At 37.2% G+C, this 23,227-nt stretch overlaps 2 protein-coding genes and 1 long non-coding RNA gene across 6 annotated transcripts; 1 reads left to right on the plus strand and 2 right to left on the minus strand.

The window, feature by feature from the left end:
- Window positions 1–314: 314 nt before the first annotated feature.
- On the minus strand, window positions 315–4,126 carry LOC148927034 (putative disease resistance protein At1g50180). 3 transcript variants are annotated; one of them, XM_089070100.1, is made up of 3 exons: window positions 2,880–4,125; window positions 906–2,679; window positions 315–772 (listed from the first exon to the last, which is right to left on the minus strand). In XM_089070100.1, exons 1-2 carry the CDS (start codon window positions 3,877–3,879, stop codon window positions 908–910), a joined length of 2,772 nt encoding a protein of 923 aa, XP_088926226.1. In that variant the 5' UTR covers window positions 3,880–4,125; the 3' UTR covers window positions 315–772; window positions 906–907. The 3 variants fall into 3 exon arrangements, with proteins under 3 accessions (XP_088926226.1, XP_088926225.1, XP_088926227.1); XM_089070099.1 differs by having other exon boundaries at window positions 315–694; window positions 2,880–4,124; XM_089070101.1 differs by lacking the exon at window positions 315–772 and having other exon boundaries at window positions 1,785–1,953; window positions 2,088–2,679; window positions 2,880–4,126.
- A 4,144-nt stretch (window positions 4,127–8,270) lies between these two features.
- Window positions 8,271–10,344, plus strand: LOC148927035 (uncharacterized). Its single transcript, XR_016128639.1, has 4 exons — window positions 8,271–8,494; window positions 8,575–8,654; window positions 8,747–8,837; window positions 9,986–10,344. It is a non-coding gene; the product is annotated as an uncharacterized LOC148927035 (long non-coding RNA).
- Window positions 10,345–14,750: 4,406 nt separating this feature from the next.
- Window positions 14,751–19,180, minus strand: LOC148927036 (disease resistance protein RPP8-like). Of its 2 annotated transcripts, XR_016128986.1 has the most exons (3): window positions 17,983–19,180; window positions 15,304–17,169; window positions 14,751–15,081 (listed from the first exon to the last, which is right to left on the minus strand). XR_016128986.1 is itself a non-coding variant. In XM_089057382.1 (2 exons), exons 1-2 carry the CDS (start codon window positions 18,986–18,988, stop codon window positions 15,392–15,394), a joined length of 2,784 nt encoding a protein of 927 aa, XP_088913508.1. In that variant the 5' UTR covers window positions 18,989–19,180; the 3' UTR covers window positions 14,751–15,391. The 2 variants fall into 2 exon arrangements, 1 of the variants encoding a protein (XP_088913508.1); XM_089057382.1 differs by having other exon boundaries at window positions 14,751–17,169.
- Window positions 19,181–23,227: the final 4,047 nt, after the last annotated feature.

The following is a 23,227-nucleotide window of genomic DNA, read 5'->3' on the forward strand; positions in this document are numbered from 1 at the left end:
GTTTTTTATTTTCCTTTTTCCCAAAACATTTCAGCCTATGTATCTAGCTAGTGTTTAGTTTTGGCTTTCGTTTGTTTTTCCTTATATGCTGTTCAGAACTGATATATTTGACGCAGAAAGCAAGTGACTTGGTGGAACAAGGATGGAAGTGTTTGGATGATGGATTGCCTAGATGCCTGCATTTCACTTCATTTTTTGGGAACTCTTCATGATATTTTTGTCAAAATTGGAGCTTCAAGTGTGTCTAGATATCTGTCCACAAAAACTATACTACTATATAAAAATAATAGCATTTGTTGGACACAAAAACCAAATCCACCTAACATTCAATTGTGGGCATTTGAAAAAAGAGAATTATAAGTTGTACTACAAGAAAACAAATTGATAAAATATCACGAAGATATATGATACAAGTCAGAAAAGATAAGTTCGTATTGCTCAACTTATCTAATGGAAAAACAGACCTAAACCTATGTGGTTCGACTCTTGTAATCTGATCCGGGAAAGAACCACAAAGAAAACCCAGATGAAAATAATAACCGACTCAATAACAAGACTTAAAATAGACTCTAACTCTATAAAGAAATAACTAAACATAATCTTGGAGCATATGATGTGGATGTTGGTTGCAGTGCGGATGTATTGGAGCTGATGTAGGTGGCTCAGGTGTGGCCGTGGAGGTGCGCTGGAGAGCCTAATTATTAATATGAGAGTATAACTATTAATAATTAGAAATCAAAGCTATGTCCATGTTGGACAGGAAAGTTATCATCTGATAAAGATCAAATATAGCAGTTAGTTATGTAGAAAACACAAAAGAGAAACAACTTCCCTAGCCAATATATATGGACGAATATATATGGAGTAGTACAGTAATTAATAATATATGCTCACAAATTTATTACCTCTAAAACGTCAAGCACTTCTCGACAAATGGCCCATAATCTTCTCCATTTACTCTCTCTATAAATTCTCTTGGCATATTCCACATTCTGATCCGTCGAAGAGAGGAGGAGAATCTCAGACCATCTGGAAGCTTCTCCAAATTGGGGCAACCCGTGATCTCAAAGGAAGTAAGATTTGGCATTGCTCCTTTTTCCACTTCCCATTTCTTTAAATCTGGCAACATGTATAATTCAAGGAGCTTGAGTTGTGGAAATGAATTTGAACGGAAAGTTATTGTTTCTGCCATCTTGACAAAGTCCTGTAAAGTTAGAATTTGCAACATGGGATACTTGCCGAAGTCCTCGACGTCTACCTTACCCTTGCAGTTATATAGTCTCAAAGTTACTAAATTCTGACACATCCCTTGTTTGTAGTATGGAAAACCGCCACTCATATTGCATTCATACATCACCAAAGTAACCAACGATGGAGACATCAACCCCTCATTTAAAACCTCCATATCTTTCTCTGAACTTAGATCACATGACTGAACCTCAAGACGAGTCTCACGTAATTGGCTATTTTTGTTGCTCAACACAATTGACATGCTATCCACATCACAAAATCTAACACCTAGACTCTGTAGACTAATCAATTTGGGGATATCTGCAACGCAAGTTGTCTGACTGTTGATCCATTCTAATGTCTCCAACTCATGTAGCCCATCTAGTCTTAGTTTCTCCCCTCCAATCACTTCTATGCCATAATATGGGAGAAATAGATGCTTTAGACTTTTCATCTTACAAATCACATCTGGCAATTTAATAACTTTCCGGACTCTCAAATCTAAGGTCTGCAGGTATACCATGTTGCATATAGACTTTGGTAGCTCACCCACCAGAGAGTTATTCAAACTCAAGTATCTTAAATGAATAAGTTCAGTCACCTTGATTGGTAACTCTCCCCCTCCAATCTTACAACCTTCTACCACTAATATCCTCAAATAATGCGACATCTCAAAGTCAATAGTACTCTCTTTGAAACCAATGACCGGTAAAGATGAAGGCTCTGCGAAAAGCATAAAAGATCTAAGACCTTTTACTTCCTCTAACCCAACTATACTTGACACAATACAATTGTCATAGTCAAAATTGATGGCTAATCTGCTTATGGAATTGCCAATGGATGGAGGTATTACTAACCTTTTTTGAGTTGGTGAAAGAATGTCGGTCAGATTTTTAGAAGCATCAATGCGCTTCACAAACTTTTCTTCTTCAGCTTCAGCTTTAGAAGAGCAGAGATCATGCATCAAATCATGAAGCCCACATGTATTGAACTTGTTAAGTGGAGAGTAGTAACTAGCTTCATGGAGTTGAACCATACACCTCATACCAAGCTCAGTTAGATATCTTTGGGCCACATCTCTTAGAGTCTCATTAGGTCCTTTATCTTGGTATGAAATGAAGCCTTCCGCCATCCACAGTAGATACAATCTCTTTGTATTAATCTCTTCATCCTCGGGAAAACATGCTAGATAGAGGAAACATGGTTTTAAATAATAAGGTAAGGCATCATAGCTCAACTCCAACACCTGATTTACTCTGGTGTATTTTTCAACACCTTCTCCACACCTCAAATTCAATTCCATGTTTTGATTTACCCTTCTCCATTCTGGTAAAGTATGTACTTTTTGATACAAAATCCCTCCAATAACACAAATTGATAGTGGTAAACCTTCGCATTTTGATACAATTACTCTTCCAATATCTTCAAATGATTTAAAATCCGGATCAACTGCCACAATATACAAAATAATATGAGGCATCCAAACATATTCGAAAAGACTTCCACAATAGTTGAAAAGACTCTAAATTTCTAACAGAATAACCATCCAAACATATTCGAGAAAGCTATATTTAGATGGGAAAGCTCTAAGTTTACAACGAAATTACACAATGAAAATATCGAAAAAAGAAGAGAATTAAACTTCTGACCTGGAGATAAATCTGCTACTTTTTGAAGTAAAGCCCAACCTTCATCTTCTGTAAGCAACTTCAACTTGTGAGGTTCGGATTGTTGATTAGCAATATTCTTGGAGCGAGTGGTGAGAATGACATTACAATTCACCGGAAAAGCTTGCTTTATGATCTCCCAATGATCATCTTCCCATATATCATCTATCACAATCACACATTTCCTCTCCACCAATAAACTATGAATTCTTGTCACCAAATCCTCAACTTCCAAGTCATCAATCTTTGCCTTGCTATCAAGTTGTTTCAAAATCTTTCCCAAAACTGCCTTTTGTTCAAATTTTTGGGTGATGCAAACCCAAGCCCGAGCATAAGACTGGAGGTCTCTATGGTTGTACACCTTTCTGGCGAGAGTAGTTTTTCCGAGACCACCCATCCCATATATCTTCACTACTCGTTTCCTCCTCGTTTCATCCTTCACCATGGAGAGTAAAAGCTCGATGTCTCTCTCCATGCCAACGAAATGAAGCTCAACCTCATGAGCATAAGTCTGCCTCAACATCCGCTGCCGCTCATCATCTCCCTGCCTCGAGAGAGATGAGCTTTCTTGTCCCAATTCCGACTCTAACTTGTTAGTGAGGTCGGCCAGGGCTGATATTATGTGGCGAGCCTCTTTCCCAACCTCGTGGACACTGCTGCACTCACACATGATGCAAATGTACCTTTTGAATTTATCCTTGAGGCTCCTCCGCCCTTCTTCCCTTTTGGACTCAACTTCAACCGCATACGTTTCGAGCAGATTCTCAGCTTTGAAAGCCAAATCTTGGAGTTGAGATATGTAAAGCTTTAGAGTTGGAGAATCACGTCTCTCTCTGTCAGCTCTCATCAACAAGGCATGGATGCTTCTTAGATCTGCTTTGACTTTGTCAACATCACCGCTCACACTAAGCAGAAACTTAGTTTCTTCAACCAGCAAATCACGAAGGATTTCCAGAGACGCATTTGCAACAGATTCTGCCATCCTAATTTTTCTCTCTTTTCTCTTTTCTCTCTTCTTTTTTTTTTTTTATGCTATGCTTTTGATCAGTAAATTAGCAATGCATAGATCCACACACACTTACAATGTGATAATGAAATTTGATTTCTGTATTCCACGTTGTGGGAACCCATACTACCTTATCTTGATTCAATAATTCAAGTGAAAAGTTGGATTGGTTTCTCACTTTTTATGGTGTCTTTTCTCTTTCGTCACTTTATCTTTAGAAAATCTCCAATAATGTTTTCTAAAGGGCATCCAATCTATTGAAAACCTTCTTGTTTGAAAATCTGTAATTTCTTACCTTTGGACAAAATGTAAAGCACATTATTATGTAGATCTAATCTAAATATCGTATTCCATTTAATTAAATTAGTTAAATAATTTTAAATTAATAATATACAGGCTTGAATTTACCTAATTTTTCAAAATTCTAAAACAAAATGGAAACATATGATAATATAAATTGAAATTTCCTTTACATACGATAATTAATTTAAATACAAAGCAATAATTAATTTTCATACAATAATTAATATAAAAAAAGTGGGTTGAATGAGTTAGTGTAAAGTGAATCATACTTTTATATACTCCCTCCGTCCCATTAAATATGCAACATTTGCTTTTCGACACGAGATTTTATGTAGTGTTGTTTTGTGAGTTAATGAAGAGAGTAAAGTAAGAGAGAAGAAAAAGTAGAGAGAGTATTGTTACCATTTTTAGAAACGTTTCATTTTTAATGGGATAGACCAAAAAGGAAACGTTTCATTTCTAATGGAACAGAGGGAGTACTTATTAGTGTTATAATAAATTGTGAGTTGTAATGAGTACGTGGAATATGGAGTCCATTACCAAAATTGTAAAAAGTGAAATGTGACAAATTTTGTGAAACTGACGGAAATGAAAAAATGCGAAAAAATTTAAGGGACGGAGGGAGTACTTCATAAATGAGACTCATATTCCACTAATTTATTCAACCAATTTTTCTTTACATTTTCTTAAAACTCATCCCATAACTAAATATGACTATCAATATAATAATAGATTAACAAATTAGAAACTTTAAATTCACTAAAAATATTAAAATTTCTATAACATGCTTTAAAAATTTTTGAAATATGTTTATATTATTTTGCACAAATTTCAAATATTAGTATTGATCATGTTTATGATTAAGTTTAAGCATATATCTCTAATTTATCACAATTAAATATTTTATATTTATAAATTAGCTAATTTTTATCATTATTTATTGGATTGATCGCATGTCAATTTCATCGAAACCCGTTGGGCTAGCCCGAAACCCGAGCTTTTAGGGTTAGGGTTGAACTTTTATAACCCGAAAAAATCACAGTCCAATTTGCCCCCTACCCGATTAATCCGTAACCCGAATAAGGTTGACCTGGAACCCGCTGGGCCTGCCCGATTGACTTCCCTACCAACAACAACTATTCAAAGACAATATTATTCGTTTCAAAATGATCTAAAATCTGAAATCAAAATCAATGCTAATTTATCTAGAAATATTCTATTAATCAGTTGCTGCCATTTTTCTTAGGATATCACCAAACTTTGTTCGCACCATCCAGCCGACCGGCCGGCTATCTCTTCCCATTTTTCGAATATATATTATAGTTAAAGTTCAAATGGCTGGGGCGCCCAAGGCCCCCATGCCCCACCGTAGCTCCGCCCCTGGTAGTATTATATTAACTAAGTGGCATATCCAAAAGGAGAGGTAAATTATAAGAGAATTATAAATATTACTCCCTCCGTCCGTGAAATGTTGTCCATGTTTGACTCGGCATGGGTTTTAAGAAATGAGAAGAAAAATTGGTGGAAAAAGTTAGTGGAATGTGTAGGTCCCACATTTTTATATTGATTTTATAATAGAATGTGAGTGTAATGAGTTGGTGAAAAATATGGTCCATTTACCAAAAGTGAAATAAAAAGCAAAGTGAACAACATTTCACGGACGGACCGAAATGACAAAACTGGATAAAATTTCACGAACGAAGGGAGTAATAACTATCGTATATATCTTTTTTTCATAAAAATTTATTATTCAAAAGGAAAGGTAAATGAGAAGATATCATATAATTCTAAGGAGTTTTTTACCTTTTCATTAAAAGAAGGTAAAAGAAAGAGAAAAATCAAGATAACAAAATCTCAACCGCAAATATTTAGCATAATCCATCCGTCCACGAAAAATAGAGCAAATTTAAAAAAGTAAAGTTTACAACAACTTCTTTCTTACTTTATTCTATTCTCTTTACTTATAATATGGACCACACATTCCACTAATACTACTTATCTTTTTTTCCCATATGTTTTACTTTACCAATTTCACATTAAAATTCATGTCATTCACAATGTGTCCTATGTGTCCTATTTTTCGTGACGGAGGAAGTATATACTATTGAATCATCTAAAATTGGTTGTCACTAATTAAATAAATTCCACCAACATATAACATTGAATACCATGAAAATTGAAAATCTAATTTCGGATAAAAAGACAACAACCATCAAACTCACATCATTCCTTCACTTCTAGTGATTCACTCGTGCTCTCAAAGACAAGTGGTCTCTTTTCAAAATCAAGCAAAGAAATGAAGGTACTACAAATTTAGGAAAAAGAGAGGCTAAAGAGATTTGTGTTAGAAGATTGGGATTGAAGAAGAGTATGGCTTCTCGGTTCATAGTTTGAAGGAGTGAGGTTAAATTTTAGAGAATATGGAATTGGGTCAACTAGTATCCCCTTATGTGCGGAAAGGATCACCTAATCCGGATCCTTGATACATTTCATACTCCACCTCTCACAACTATGTTACCATACCAAGGTTAAGTTTGACCAAATATGAATTTAAGTCAATAGAAAGTGAGTTCAATGGGTTAGAGGAAGGTGAGTCTCACTTTCATAGAGTTTTATAGTAAAGTTCATTTTTGATCTTACACGTATGATCATTTTACAAATTTGGTTCATAACATTTACTTTTTTAATTTTTGAATCCTGAATAAACGGAAATAGACCGTTTTGACATAATTAGAATACTAATCTAATTTTAAAATCCATTTTGTTCATAAACGGATGGTCATTTAATGAAAATATGTGCCAAACAAGTGGACAGATGCATTTTTATTTATATTATTGATTTTGTTTGATGTCTACACATATCTTTGAGATTAAAAAAAAAGGGATATGAGAAGATATGTAAACCAAGATAAGAAATACGGGCTTCATGTCAAGATATGCAAAGATATGATTTTTTTCCGTTGTTATTTGATAGAAAAGAAATTATCTAAATTTGTATTATATATTAAATAACATGGCTTAACTTGACAAATTGGTGGGATACATAAACAATGTTAATGTTATAATTTTGGTAAGATTAGATAGGGCCCTGGTCTTATATTGAGCTTTGAGTTAAGCTTAACTATGATATCAAATAATTAAAAATGTCCATATATAATTCTATATCTTGGTATTACTAACTTATCAAACATGTCCTTAGTCTGAAACTCGGCTCTCTCTCCCCATTTTCTTTCCGAGAGATTTCGAAAAAAGGGATTAATTTCGCAAGCCTTTCAAAATTAGGGATTAATTTCGCTGACCTTTCAGAATATGAGATCGAGACATACAAATTTTTCAGAATAAGGGATTTTGATTTTTTTCTAAATTTTCTCTTATTTTTTAAAATTATTTCCTTCATATCATTTGTGAATTGACCAAACTATCCACCCTCTTCCTCTTCCCTTTCAATGTATACCTTTCACGAGAACAAAAATCTAAGACCAAATTGCTAAAACCCAGAAAACATGGATAATTAAATTGAAGCAATGCTAAGAAGACAAGCATAAACTAAATATTGTGGAAATCACTGCTTGTATTGAAGAGTAGAATATTGTTGTGGATGAATTTTCCTTATATTTGCCTGTTCGGATTTGGCCCCTAATTTTATAAAAGTAAGACAACAATCTTACTTCAGTCTTGGAAACCATAGCAATTGGAGTTTGGGAGTTGAATAAAATGGCCAGAAGCCACTCGGCAATTAGTGACTGGGGAGGGTGGAAGCAGTTAAGAGAGGAGGAGGGTGGAGGCAAGTGGTGTAGAGAGGAAGGTGGGGGCAGGCGGTGAAGAAGGAATTTTGGTCCATCTGTAATAGTTGGAAAGGAAAAATAAGAAAAAAAGAAAAGAAAAAATAGAAAAAAGCCCAAATCCCTTATACTGAAAAATTTGTATGGGTCGATATCATATTCTGAAAGGTTTACGAATTTAATACCTGCTTTCGAAAGGCATGCGAAATTAATCCTTTTTCGGAAATTTTCTCTTTCTTTCCCTTTATCACATCTCTTTCCCAAAATCAAATTAACTTGGAAGAACAATGTCGACAAGCATTTTCAACCTCTCCCTCTCCATCAAAATACTCACATCTCACACCACCCTCAAATCCGCCCCCCTCCGCCGCCGCTAATGCCACGCCTCCACCGCCGATGCAGCATATACAGATGTAGTCATAGTCGCCGCCTATCACATCTCCGATACCAATTCACGGCCAGCCAGAGGTAGTCATGGCTCCGCCGCCGTCTGATCCGAGCCCCGAGTAAGTTTGCATCTCCCCTCCGATCACATTTCGTTCAATTTGATACGCATTCATCTGAATCCCGTAATTTATCCATGAAGCGACGTCGTCAGAAGGCAACAGAGAGGTCCTCAGTTCAAAATTCTAATTCCTCTGATCTACGCCCCTGTTCTTCCTCTCAGTAAGTCGATTTTCTCCCGTTGTTGTGTGTATTTTGGCGCCGTACAAATCGATCGGCGTAATTTCCCCTAATTCTCGGTTGATTGGCTGCAGTTCGGATTTCACTCCGGCATAAACCGGTTTTGAGGGATCGATTGTTCACCGTAGCCTTGGCAGGAGCTTTCGCGCATGGATTGTACTTGGTGTATCCTTTAATTATGCCTCTCTCTGTGTGTATATGTGTATGTGTGTGTAAAATGTGAATGATTTGGGGGTGTATTTGAGTTTTACCAATTGAGCATTGCTGCTGATCTTAGCTGAGTAAGATGGGTAAATACCTAGAAATATACATTTGGCTTGTAGCTTTGAACAGTTATCTTTGAGAAGAGATAATCTTGCAATTTTACGAAAACCTTGGATTCTGAAACCTGTTAGGATGCTAATGTAGTTTAACCTCTGATTGTGTTTTTTCATAGTAACCTTGGCACAAAGCAGAGGAGTTGGACACTCTCCAGTCTCTGCTGATGCATCATTAACTATTTAGGTTCGGTTGATAATGATGTTGTGGTGAATTTGAGTTTTATCTGTGTGAGTATTATTGCCACTGCTGATCTTAGCTGAGTAAGATGGGCAAATACCTAGGGATATATTTTGCTTTGTTAGTGTTTGTAACTTCAAACTGTTAGCCGTGAGAAGAGAAAATCTCGCAATTTTTCGAAAACCTTGGATTCTTGAACCTGTTACGATGCTAATGTAGTTAAACCTCTGGCTGTGTTTATTATAGTAACCCACCCTTGCATAAAGAAGAGGAGTTGGATATGCTCCAATCTTTGCTGATGCATAATTACAGATTAGATAATTATTTTAGGAACCATTGGTTTAGTTGAGCTTGAGCCTTGTGTTTTCTTCTAACTATTCTAGTTCCTTAGTCAAAACAATGAAGGTGAGTTTCATGTTCGTTAAGAAGAAGCTTATGTAACAATTATCCTTATTTGTATGACCGTTTTCACTTATATGATGTTTCATATTTAGGAAAATGGTAATTGTTTAGTATTTTTCTGAACGGGTACAACAATGTTTCCGTAGATGCATATTTATCAATTTGGCTAGTTGCAACTCTAGTCCTCTGAAAATCTTGATTGTATAATACTAGGAAAGTTGTTTAAAGTTCACTTAGAAGAACTAGTTGTAGAGGGTTGAGTCCTTTCTAATAGAAGTATATTGCAGGAGTGATATGTTCTCTACATTTAAATTTTAAACATAGTTTTCCATTTTCCTTTTTCTCGAAACTTTTCAGCCTATGTATCTTGTGTTTAGTTGTTGCTTGTTTTTTTTCCTTATATGCTTGTTCAGAACTGATATGAGCAAGTGACTTGGTGGAACAAGGATGGGACTGTTTGAATGAAGGATTGCCTAGATGCCCGTATTTCACTTCATTTCTTGGGAATTCTTCATGACATTTTTGCCAAATCGGAACTTCAAGTGTGTCTGGACATCTATCCATATTTTCCTTATTCTCTAATTTGTGTAATCCAAGGAAGATAAATAATAGGCACAACTAATGTACCAACATTTGTGAGAGATTTAGAATTTCACAGTAATAATACGCTGGCCGCTAATGGCACATCGATAATTGGAGCTGCCTTTTTGAGCAGTATGGTGGGATGATAACTTAGTTTCAGCATTTTATGTGATTGAAAATGCATTTTTGAGCTGATTCTGTTTATGTCTGTTTTTCATTCTATAATCTGTGAGAATGGGCTGATTTGTCTGGTGTCTATAAGCAATTGTTTATATTGAGGAATGAGGATTCTAAATAGGCTTATGTTTTTTGAAAATTGTAGCTTTGGTTTCTTCATTTTATCCAATTATTCTGTGTCTGCTCTTGGTTTTATCTTTACTACATTTCTCGCAATATAGTGTTTGATTCTAAATACTCTACTACTAACTTAAGAAACAATATAGTGTTTGATTCTAAATACTCTACTACTAACTTAAGAAACAAATTTCCATCTTTGTTTGTAGCATCATTTACTGTCCAAGTACTAAGAGTGAGGGTTTGTTGTTAATGAATCGTCCAAGCTGGAACGCTTTGTTTGCAATAGCCGTTATTGGACTCTGTATTCTGTACCATTCTGTTCTTCATGCCGTATTCTGTATTCAAGAACACTCTTTATAATACAAGAAAATGAACCGATAGAATATCATGAGTATATGTAATACAGGTCTTGACATGGAGGAAGAAGTTAGTTCTGGGTTTGAAAAAGATGAGGTCTTATTACTTAATTGAAATAATAGAAATAACAAGACTCAAATATAATGGAAAAACAAACCCAATCCTATGTGGTTCGGCGCTCATAATTTGATCCGGGAAAGAACCACAAAGGAAACCCAAATGGAAATAAATAACTGACTCGATAACAATACTTAAAATAGACTTGACTCTATATAAGGAAATAACTGAACATAATCATAGAACCTAGGATGCGGGCGTGTTGGAGCCGATGTAGGTGTCTTGGGTGTTGGTCATGGAGAGTCGGGAGGTGCACTGGAGTGTGATAAAAATGTGGTGATCCATATGAATATGAGAGTATATAAACAAATTCAAGAAAGTCTTCAGTTGAGAGAGCCTTCACTAGGTTGTTGAACCAGAACGTTTTCTTCTGATAAAGAAATAGCGCAATTAAGGTCAAGATCATATGTATAATCAAATACTACTAATATGCTACTTTCTACCTAATCAACACATTATATTAAAAATGTCAAATGAATAATGTATGTAAGCTAAAAATTTCATTACCACCTAATTAGCCTCATCCTTCTTATTCGAATATCGACAAGTGGCCCATAATCTTCTACATTTACTCTCTCTGTGAATTCTCTTGGCATAGTAATTATCATCTGTCGAAGAGTGTTTAGTTTTTGCTTTCGTTTGTTTTTCCTTATATGCTGTTCAGAACTGATATAAGCAAGTGACTTGATGGAACAAGGATGGAACTGTTTGGATGATGGATTGCCTAGATGCCTGTATTTCACTTCATTTTTTGGGAATTTTTCATGATATTTTAGTCAAAATTGGAGCTGCAAGTGTGTCTAGATATCCATATTATCCTTAGTTTGAGTATTTTGAAGGAATATCGATAATATGCACAACTCATGTACCAACATTTGTGTGAAATTTAGAATTTCGTAGTAATAATAGGATGAAGTTATCACATTTACAATTGGTGCTGCCTTTTTGAGCAGTATGGTATATTGACAACTTAGCTTCAACATTTTGTGTGATTGAAAGTGCATTTTTGAGCTGTTTGTGTTTGTGTTTGTGTTTGTGTTTGATGCTACAAGCTATTGTTTATCTCGAGGAATGAAGATTCTAAATAGGCTTATGATTTTCGAAAATTGTAAGCTTTGGTTTCTTCATTTTATCTAACTATTCTGAGTGTCTACTCTTGGTTTTACCTTTACCATATTTCTTGGTAGCATAGTTTTTGATTGCGAGTATTTAATACAAAAACTTTTAAGTTGTACAAGAAAAGAGTTAAGGTTATCTCCGGTGGCGCCCCTCCCACTCGCCCTTCCACTCGCCCTTCCCACACAAACTGCATGCCACGTCAGCAGTCGCCCTTCCCATTCCACTGCCACATCACCCGCCCTTCCCACTGCACTCGCCCTTCCCACCCGCCCTTCCACTAGCCCTTCCCATAATTAAATTAATTCACAATTAAAATTTAAATTCACGAAAATAAAATGTAAATTCACGGAAATAAAATTCGTCACGAATACGAACGGGAAATACGAAAATAACATTAAATTACATAATTTAAAAAAATTACATAATTTTAAAAAAAAACATAGTAAAAAAACATAGTAAAAACATAGTAAAATCCCCTCGGCTTTCACTCCTCCTCCTCATCCTCGTCCCCGTCGCCCGTGCCGCTGCCACCTCCGACGTCCCCGCCCCCGATCTCGACGCCATCATCATCAATGGGTGGCATCCCTAAATCGCGCCGACATCGGTCGACCATCTCCTTGCACAGCCTTCTCAAGACTGGATCGTGCGTGTTATACCACTTCAAAGTGACCTGCATCAGGGTCTTCGTTTGCGATGCGCGGGCGAGGCTGTCGTCATCTTCCCCGGCGGGGACCTCCGATTCGACCTCGAACGACCCGCTGCCGCTGCCGCTTCCCCTCGCCATCCGTTGCGCAGCCTGTTGCCCAATCGGACGACGACGACGGCGAGAGTCTGTTCGTGGTAGCGGGGCCACTTCCTCGGCTTCGGGGAGCTCGTGCGAACCAGCACTGCTGCTGTACTCACCGGAAGAGTTGATCTTCGTCCGCTTCCAGCCCGATTCGACGCCAACCGCAAACTTTTGCGAGTCCTTGATCATGAGAAATGCCTCCCACTGGTCAAACTCTTTGATCCCCAAGTCTTTGCTGGGGTACTGGACTAAGGATTGTCTCCGCACATCATCCTCAGACATGCCGCTACTTACCATGCGCATGTTGTTTTGGTAGATTGCGGCAAAACGACTGAGCTTAGGCCTCAACCGGAGCCACTGTTTTCGGCATATCTCGGGGGTGCGAGGCTTCGCCCCAGGCGGTTTGTTGGCGCAGTAGGCGGCACTGATGCGATGCCACATTCGGTCAACATACTGGTTCGCTCCGATGTAGGGATCCTCTACAACACCGACCCATGCCTTCGCAAGCGCGGCATTTTTCCACACGGTCCAGATCGTCCTCCGCTCAGTCTCATCCACACCCTCCTCCCCTCCCATCCCCGTGTGTGAAGAAGAGCTCGGGACTTTGCTCTTGCCCCTACCCGCGCTCCTGGCCGTGGCCTTGCTTTTTCTCCGGGGCCTTACAGGCCCCGCCTCCTCCTGGGGATTCTCACGGATCGGCGATAGCCCTAGATCCTCAAAAGAGAAAGTCTCGATGCCGGCGTACTGAGTCTCCGGAACAGAAGAAGGGGAGTCATCGGCCAACAAATCTATATATGGCCGATAGACAGATTCCCCCGGCGTCCTCGGGCTCCTGTGCTGCATCGACCCACTCACCGACATATTTGGCGGCGTACCGCCTATCCCCACTGCCCCGGGCACCATCCCTCCCACCCCCGCCATATTTGGCGGCATACCGCCCATCCCCGCTGCCCCTGGCATAGTCACACCCACCCCAGCCATATTTGGCGGCATACCGCCCATCCCCGCTGCCCCTGGCATAGTCACACCCATTCCCGCCATATTTGGCGGCATACCGCCCATCCCCGCAGTCCCACCCATCCCCGGCATATTTGCCGGCATACCCGCTGCCCCCAGCATCATCTGACCCATTTGACTCATCCAAGTGTACATATTGTAGAACATTTGGGGAGTCATCGTCGGCATACCGCCCATCCCCGCCATCTGGGGATTCATCCCCGCAAAATTTCCCTCCGCGCCGATGGGAATCGAGGGTGTGTTCCCTCCGCTCGTGGTGGGGGAGTTTCTGTTGTACTCCATTGTAGTAGAAATGAAAAGTGTAGAGAGAGAAACTTGTTAACACAAGTGGGATGAATGAAATGAATTTGTGGGAGCCCTATTTATAGAGTTTATTATTTATTTAAAAAAAAAAAAAAAAAAAAAAAAAATTAAAAATGTCGGACGGGCGAGTGGACGGGCGACCTTCGCCACAGTGGCGCCCGTCCACTCGCCCGTCGACGGGAGGGGCGAGCTCTTCGCAGGGGCACTCGGGAGGGGCGTGGGCGCCCTTCCCGCCCACTATGGCGCCCGTCGGGTCGCCCTTCCCCGACGGGCGAACGGGAAGGGCGCCGTAGGAGACACCCTAAAAGAATATCATGAAGATATTCGACTACTCGAGTACATAAATTTTTTTGCAAAAATACAAAGAAATAGCACAAGTAATGCACGTACGAGTCAATAAACATTCCAATTACTCGTCCCTGGTTATTTCAGATCTCAATTTAACATTTATCTTGAAAGAACAGAAAGAGTCAATAAATATTACTTCATACGTCCACAAAAACTATATTATACTATAACAATAATAGCATTTGTTGGTCAAAATAAAAACAAATCCACCAACATTCAATTGTGGGCATTTGAAAAGAGAGAATTATAAGTTGTACTACAAGAAAACAAATTGATAAAATATCACAAAGATATATGATACAGGCCAGAAAAGATAAGTTGGTATTGCTCAACTTACAATGGAAAAACAGACCTAAACCTATGTGGTTCGACTCTCATAATCTGATCCGGGAAAGAACCACAAAGAAAACCTGGATGAAAATAAGAACCGACTCGATAACAAGACTTAAAATAGACTCAACTCTATAAAGAAATAGCTAAACATAATCTTGGAGCATATGATGTGGATGTCGGTTGCGGTGCGGATGTGTTGGAGCCGATGTAGGTGGCTCAGGTGTTGGTCGTGGAGGTGCGCTGGAGAGCCTAATTATTAATACGAGAGTAATAATTAATAGTAATAAGAAATCAAAGCTCTGTTGGACCGGAAAGTGATCATCCGATAAAGAAATTAGAAATAGCACAAGGTCAAGATCATTATGTATATATATATTGCAGTTAGTTATATAGAAAACACAAAAGAGAAACAACTTCCCTAGCCAATATATATATTATATAATTAATAATGTATGGTCACAAATTTATTACCTCCAAAAACATCAGGCACTTGCTCCTAAATTCTCAGCTTGCGGCCAAGAATCTTCTTCGCAAATATATTCATCTCATAGAACGGATCCTAATATATTATTTTCTCGACAAATGGCCCATAATCTTCTTCCTTTACTCTCTCTGAAAATTCTCTTGGCATATTAATAATTTTTATCTGTCGAAGAGAGGAGGATAATCTCACACCATCTGGAACCTTCTCCAAATTGCAGCACCTTTCGATGTACAAGGAAGTAAGTTTTGGCATTGCTCCTTTTTCCACTTCCAATTTCTTTAAATCTGGCAACTTGTCTAATTCAAGGAACTTGAGTTGTGGAAATGAATTTGAACGGAAAGTTATTGTTTCTGCCAACTTGATGAAGTTATGTAAAGTTAGCAGTTGCAACATGGGATACTTGCCAAACTCCTCCACGTCTACCTTACCCTTGCAGTAATATAGTTCCAAAGTTACTAAATTCTGACACATCCCTTGTTTGTGGTATGGAAAACCGCCACTCATATTGCATTCAGACATTCCCAAAGTAACCAACGATGGAGACATCAACCCCTCATTTAAAACCTCCATATCTTTCTCTGAACTTAGATCACATGACTTAACCATAAGACGAGTCTCACGTAATTGGCTATTTCTGTTGCTCAACACAATTGACAAGCTATCCGCATCCCAAACACTAGCACATAGACTCTGTAGACTAATCAATTTGGGGATATCTGCAATGCAAGTTGTCTCACTGTCGATCCATTCTAATGTCTCCAACTCTTGTAGCCCATCTAGTCTTAGTTTCTGCCCTCCAATTACTTCTATGTTCTGCCCTACAATTACATCTATGTCAAAAGATGGGCGAAACAACAGATGCTTTAGTCTTTTCATCTTACAAATCACATTTGGCAATCTAATTAAATTCGAGACTCTCAAATCTAAGGTCTGCAGGTATGGCATGTTGCATATAGACTTTGGTAGCTCACCCACCTTAGAGTAATGCAAACTCAAGTATCTTAAATGAATAAGTTCACCCACCTTGATTGGTAACTTTCCCTCTTCAAACTCACAACCTTCTACCACAAATATTCTCAAGTATTGCGACATCTTAAAGTTAATCGTAGTCTCTTTGAAGCCAATGGTTGGAGAAGATGAATCTTTTTGGAAAAGTATAAATGATCTAAGACCTTTAACTTGCTCTAACCCACTTATACCTGACACTTCACACTCGAAGTCACAACTGATGGCTAATCTGTTTTTGGAATTGCCAATGGATGGAGGTATTACTAACCTTGTTTGAGTTGGTGAAAGAATATCGGTCAGATATTTAGAAGCATCAATGCGCTTTAGAAACTTTTCTTCTTCAGCTTTAGAAGAGCAGAGTTCATGCATCAAATCATGAAGCCCACATGTATCGAACTTGTTTAGTGAAGAGTAGTAATAAGCTTTATAGAGTTGAACCATACACCTCATACCAAGCTCTGTTAGATATCTTTGAGCCACATCTCTTAGAGTCTCGTTAGGTCCTTTATCTTGGTATGAAATGAAGCCTTCCGCCATCCACAATAGATACAATTTCTCTAAATCAATATCGTGATCCTCGGGAAAACATGCTAAATAGAGGAAGCATGGCTTCAAGTAATAAGGCAAGGCATCATAGCTTAACTCTAGCACTTGTTTTACTCTTTTGTATTCTTCAACACCTTCTCCATGCCTTAAATACGATTCCATGTTCGCATTTACCTTTTTCCATTCCGGTAAATCGTTATCTTTTGAGCGCAAAATCCCTCCAATAACACAAATTGACAGTGGTAACCCTTCACACTTTGATACAATTTCTCTTCCAACAACTTCTAAAGATTTTAAACCTGTGCCAACGGTCACAATACACCCAAAAAAGAAAAAGTAATAAGATGCAGATATTCAATTTATTCTTACAACACGGAGTAGTACAATTCATCAAATTAAAATGAATGGAGTGCACTAGATTATTTTTATCTCTCTTCCAACTTAATGATTTATATCACATCACATTGCCACCTTGGTATATCTTGATTATAGATATTTTTTTTTCTATTAAATAGGGGCATGTATTTGGACATCATATTGAATTTATGCATAATCCAAAATAATTCAGAAAGATTTTAAATAGCATGCATTTGGAATTTTGGATATCTTATTGAATTTATGCATAATCCGAAATAATCAAAAAATATAATCTAATCATAAATCTAATTGCGAAAGTCCAAAATGCTTGTACTTAATCCAAAAATCCGAAGAAGTTAGTTACAGTACTCTATATTTCTAATAGAATAACACAAATTAAAGAAAACATAAACCAGCCAAAAATAGAGTTATGATCAAATAATAACTAATTTAACGCATAACTTTCAATTCTGTATATTAAAATTAACAACACAAAGACATAATTTTATCAATACAACATGTAAATTTAAATATCAACACAATGACATAAGTATATCAACACAAGACAATTAATAAAGTTATGTCTTTACATTGATAATTTTAATATAAAAAATCGAATGAGTTATACATTCTGTATTGGAAAATAATTTTACCATAAAGCGACCTGCAAACATATTCAGAAATGTTATATTTAGATGACACGCTCTAATTACACAATTATAACATCAAAGACATAAGAGAGTTAAACTTCTGACCTGGAGATAAATTTGCTACTTTTTGAAGTAAAGCCCAACCTTCATCTTCTGTAAGAAAGTTCAACCTGTGAGGTTCGGATTCTTGATTAGCAATACTCTGGGAGCGAGTGGTGAGAATGACATTACAATTCACCGGAAAAGCTTGCTTTATGATCTCCCAATCATCATTTTTCCAAATATCATCAATCACCACCAAACATTTCCTCCCATTGGAAAAACTATGAATTCTTGTCACCAACTCGGCCTCTTGCATGCCATCAATCTGACTCTGTTGGACGTTGCTATCAAGTTGTTTCAAAATATCACCGAAAACGGCCTTTGGTTGAAACTGTTGGGTGATGCAAACCCATGCTCGAGCATAAGATAGGAGGTCTGTGTGGTTGTAGACCTTTCTGGCGAGAGTAGTTTTTCCAAGACCACCCATCCCATATATCTTCACTACTCGTCTATTTCTCGTTTCATCCTTCACCTTTGAGACCAAAAGCTCGATGTCTTTCTCCATGCCCACAAAATCATGCTCAACCTCATGACCATACGTCTGCCTCAACATCCGTTGCCGCTCATCATCTCCCTGCCTCGAGAGAGATGAGCTTTCTTGTCCCAACTCTGACTCTAACTTGTTAGTGAGCTCGGCCAATGCTGATATTATCGAGCGAGCCTCTTTTCCAACCTGGTGGACACTGCAACATTCAAGAATTATGCAAATGTACCTTTGAAATTTTTCCTTGATAGTCTTTTGTCCTTCCTTTTCGGATTGCACTTCAACGGCATACGTTTCGAGCAGATTCTCAGCTTTTTCCGCCAGATCTTTGAGTTGGGAAATGTAAAGCTTCAGAGATGGAGAATCACGTCTATCTCTGTCAGCTTTCATCAACAAGGCATGGATGCTTCTCAGATCTGCTTTGACTTTGTCAACATCACCGCTCACACTAACCAGAAACTTAGTTTCTTCAACCAGCAAATCACGGAGGGTTTCCAGAGACGCATTCGCAACAAATTCTGCCATTCTACTTTTTTCTCTCTTTTCTCTCTTTTCTCTCTTCTTGCTTTTGATCAGTAAATTAGCAATGCGAAGATCCACCACACACTTACAATGTGATAATGAAACTGGATTTCTGTATTCCACGTTGTAGGTCCATTGATTCTAGAACGCATACTTCATATCTTGTTATCATTTATTTGTGATAGCTATAACCACGTTTGTGGGAACGCATACTACCTTATCTTGGTTCAATAATTCAAGTGACAAGTTGGATTGGTTTTAACTTCTCTTTCGTCATAGAAAATCTCCAATAATGTTTTCTAAAGGGCATCCAATCTATTGAAAACCTTCTTTTTGAAAAGTCTCTAATTTCTTACCTTTGGACAAAATGCCAAGCACATTATTATGTAGATCCAACCTAAATATCGTATTCCATTTAATTAAAGGGATATTGGTCCCTAAAATCATAAACTTTGACTAAAATTTGGTATTTCTCATAAACTTTGAAATTGATCTATAATATCATAAGCTTTGTATTTTGTTTGATATTCCCACAGCATGTCTATCACTATATTTGACTAACTTATGAGCATTTTTTTATCATACTTGACACAATTAAATCAATGTGGTTTTCAAAATGACTTTTTATCCTACATGTTATAAACTTAAAAAGTGATTTAAAATATCATAAAATGTATTATGGTTGCCCACGTAAAATAAGATATTAATGAAAATATTTTATTTGAATCAGTTTGGAAAATACCAAGGAAAGAAATTGAAGGTATTACAAATTTAGGAAAAGAGAGGCAAAAGAGATTTGTGTTTGAAGATTGGGATTAAAGAAGACCATGGCTTTCTCGGTCCATTGTTTGAAGGACTAAGGTTAAATTTTAGAGAATATGGAATTGGGTCAAGGAGAGCGGCACAAATTTTAGTACTCCCTTTGTCCACCGATATAAGACCAAGTTTGACCAAATATGAATTTTAAGATATGTAGTAAAAGTGAGTTGAACGCGTTAGAGGAAGGTCAGTCTTATTTTTATATAGGTTTAGGGTAGAGGACATTTTTGGTTTTACACATTTGATCATTTTACGAATTTGATCCATAACATTTACGTTTTGATTTGTGTTAGATTATGGCTGATCAAATAAAATAAAGGAGAGACCGAGGGTTTGAAAAACTAGCCGTTGGAGGCTGGGGTTTGAAGTTAGTTACACAGCTGGTTTCGATAGTTACAACCGCTCAAGCTCCAAGTGAGCCGAGGAGAGATCTCAGCAAGTAACTGCACGCACACACACACTGATATAAGAGGAGAGTGTGCGATGCAGAAGCAACAAAGTAGCGAGAGATTACAGAGAGGAGAAAGGAGAGTTTCATCTGTGAGTGAGGGAGTTTTGATTTTGATAAGATGAGAGCAGAAATTCACATGAGAGATGAATGTTCTTCGTCGATTGTAATCTATCTTAGATGTGATCTTGTAATCCAGCCAGTTTGTATCGATTCAATACACAAAACCTTTCCTTCGTCCGTGGATGTAGGCTTCGGCTGAACCACGTATTTCTTGGTGTCTTCGTTCTTGTTTGTTTTTCTTTTGAGTGTTGATCGCGTTTCACAATTTGTGAATCCTGAACAAATGAAAATGGTCCTAAAATGGTCCGTTTTGAAAGTCATTGTCACAAAATTAACGGTTAACGCTAATTAACTAATTTTTAACCTAATTAGAATACTAATCTATAATTAATTAATGAGTAAAGTGCAATTTAGTCATAAACATATAGTCATTTTATAAAAAACATGAAACAAGTGGACGAAGAGTATAAACTGTCACAAACTAAACGCACAAATACTCCAAGACCTATTCTTTTAAATTGATACTCGATGCATTTTTATTTATATTATTGATTTTGTTCAATGTCTATACTTATCTTTAAGTTTAAAAATATATTAGTCCGAAACCCGAACGACTAGAGTTAGGCTTAAAATTTTTTAACCTGGAAAATTACAACTTTATTAACACCTATCCGATTAGTTTGCAAATCTATTAACGCTGACCCAATTGAAATCTCTACTTGTGCATGGGCATGCCCAACAACAACTATTCGAAGACAATATTATTCGTATCACAATGATCTAAAATCTAAAAAAAATATTAATGCTAATTTATCTAAAAATATTTAATGAATCAGTTGCTGCCATTTTTCTTAGGATATCACCAAACCTTGTTCGCACCATCCAGCCGGCCGGCGCTTCCCCCATTTTTTTCCCTTTATCACTTCTCTTTCCCAAAATCAAATTAACTTGGAAGAAAAATGTCGACTTGCATTATCTCCCTCAAAACACTCACATCTCACACCACCGTCAAATCCACCCCCCTCCGCCGCCACTGCGTCTCCACCGCCGACGCAGCATCTTCAGATGCTTGGCCAATCCCAGCTCCAAAACGTCGTCGTACTAGAGAGCCACTTCACCCCTCATATTGCATCTCTCCATCTCCAAAGTAACTAACGATGGAGACATCAACCCATCGTTTAAAAACATAATTGACATGCTATCCTCGTCACAAACTCTAACATGTAGACTTTGTAGACTGATCAACTTGGGGATATCCGCAATGCAACAAGTCTCACTTGCGATGTATTATAATGTCTCCAACTGCAATAGCCCCTCTAGTCTTAGTTTCTCCCCTCCAATCACTTCTATATTGGGACAGAGAAACAAATTCTTTAGCCTTTTCATCTTCCAAATCATATTTGGCAATCTAATAACAGTCTTCCATGATACTTGCAAATCTAAGGTCTTCAAGTATGGCAGGCTGCATACAGATTTTGGTAGCTCACTTACATTAGAACCCCTGAATTAGTTCACCCGACTTGCTTGGTAACATTCCCCCTTCAAACACACTAGAGTCTGCCACAAATATTCTCAAGTATTGCGACATCTTAAAGTCAATTGTATTCTCTTTGAAGCCAATGTATGGTATACCAAAAGACTTTTGGAGAAGCATAAAAGATGTAAGACCTTCAACTTCCTCTAAACCATCTATACTTGATACATTCTTGAAGTCACAACTTATAGCTAATCTGCTTATGGAATTGCCAACAGATAAGAGGTATTACTAAACTTGTTTCAGTTGGTGAAAGAATATCGGTTAGATATTTAGAAGCATCTATGCACTTTAGAAACTTTTCTTCTTCAGCTTTAGCAGAGCATAGATCATTCAGTAAATCATGAAGCCCACACGAATCAAACTTGTCATGTGGAGAGTAGATCTCATCTTCATGGAGTTGGACCATACACCTCATAACAAGTTCTGTTAGATATCTTTGGGCCACATGTCTTAGAGTGTCGTTAGGTCCTTTATCTTGGTATGAAATGAAGCCTTCCGCCATCCACATTAAATACAATCTCTCTGTTTCAATCTTGTGATCTTCGGGAAAACATGCTAAATAAAGGAAGCATGGTTTCAAATAATAAGGTAAGGCGTCATAGCTCAAGTCCAACACCTGATTTACTCTTGTATATTTTTCAACACCTTCTCCAAACCTCAAATTCAATTCCATGTTCAGATTTACCTTTCTCCATTCTGGTAAAGTGTGTACTTTTTTACGTAAAATCCCTCCGATAACACAAATTGATAATGGTAATCCTTCACACTTCGATATAATTACTCTTCCAATATCGTCAAATGATTTTAAATCTGGATCAACTGCAACAATATATAAAATAATATGATGTATGTATTTTGCTTATTCTTAGAAGGAACAGTGGTCTAGAGTAATTTCTAGACGTTGGCAGCCTTACAAGTTAGAATAAAAATATAAGTTGCGCTTTAGATTTTTATTTATCTCCTCATTTTGTTATACCCCTCATTGATTGATTCATATGAGTATATTTTTGTAACCCTCCATTACTTTATTAATTCATATAAATATATCAATTTTATTTTATAGTAAAGGTCAAAATTGGTCATGAACATATAGCCATTTTATATTTTTGGTCATAAACATTATCTTTTGGATTTTGTGGTCCTGAACATATGGAAATTTGATCATTTTGGTCCACTGTTAACATTTCCGTTAAAAACTAACGGTCAACATATTTAAATCCGATTTTGACCAAATTTAAGTTTTAATTATATTTTTTTATTCCTTAATTAAAAACTCTAACTATTATTAAAAATATTCTTTTAAATATAATTAAAAAGTATGACAAAATTGATCAAAGTAAAACACAAAACACGAGGAAAAATTTATTTATTTTCA

The sequence above is a fragment of the Salvia hispanica genome, chromosome 4, assembly GCF_029641045.1.
Source record: "Salvia hispanica isolate PSC_SH4W2 chromosome 4, Shi_PSC_v1, whole genome shotgun sequence".
Taxonomy (NCBI): Eukaryota; Viridiplantae; Streptophyta; class Magnoliopsida; order Lamiales; family Lamiaceae; genus Salvia; species Salvia hispanica.

Coding starts and splice junctions, on each gene's coding strand:
- LOC148927034 (XM_089070100.1), bottom strand. CDS start 3,879: ATGGCAGAATCTGTTGCAAATGCGTCTCTGGAAATCCTTCGTGATTTG. Junction 2,680..2,879: donor AGTAGCAGATTTATCTCCAG/GTCAGAAGTTTA, acceptor ATATTGTGGCAG/TTGATCCGGATTTTAAATCA.
- LOC148927036 (XM_089057382.1), bottom strand. CDS start 18,988: ATGGCAGAATTTGTTGCGAATGCGTCTCTGGAAACCCTCCGTGATTTG. Junction 17,170..17,982: donor AGTAGCAAATTTATCTCCAG/GTCAGAAGTTTA, acceptor CCGTTGGCACAG/GTTTAAAATCTTTAGAAGTT.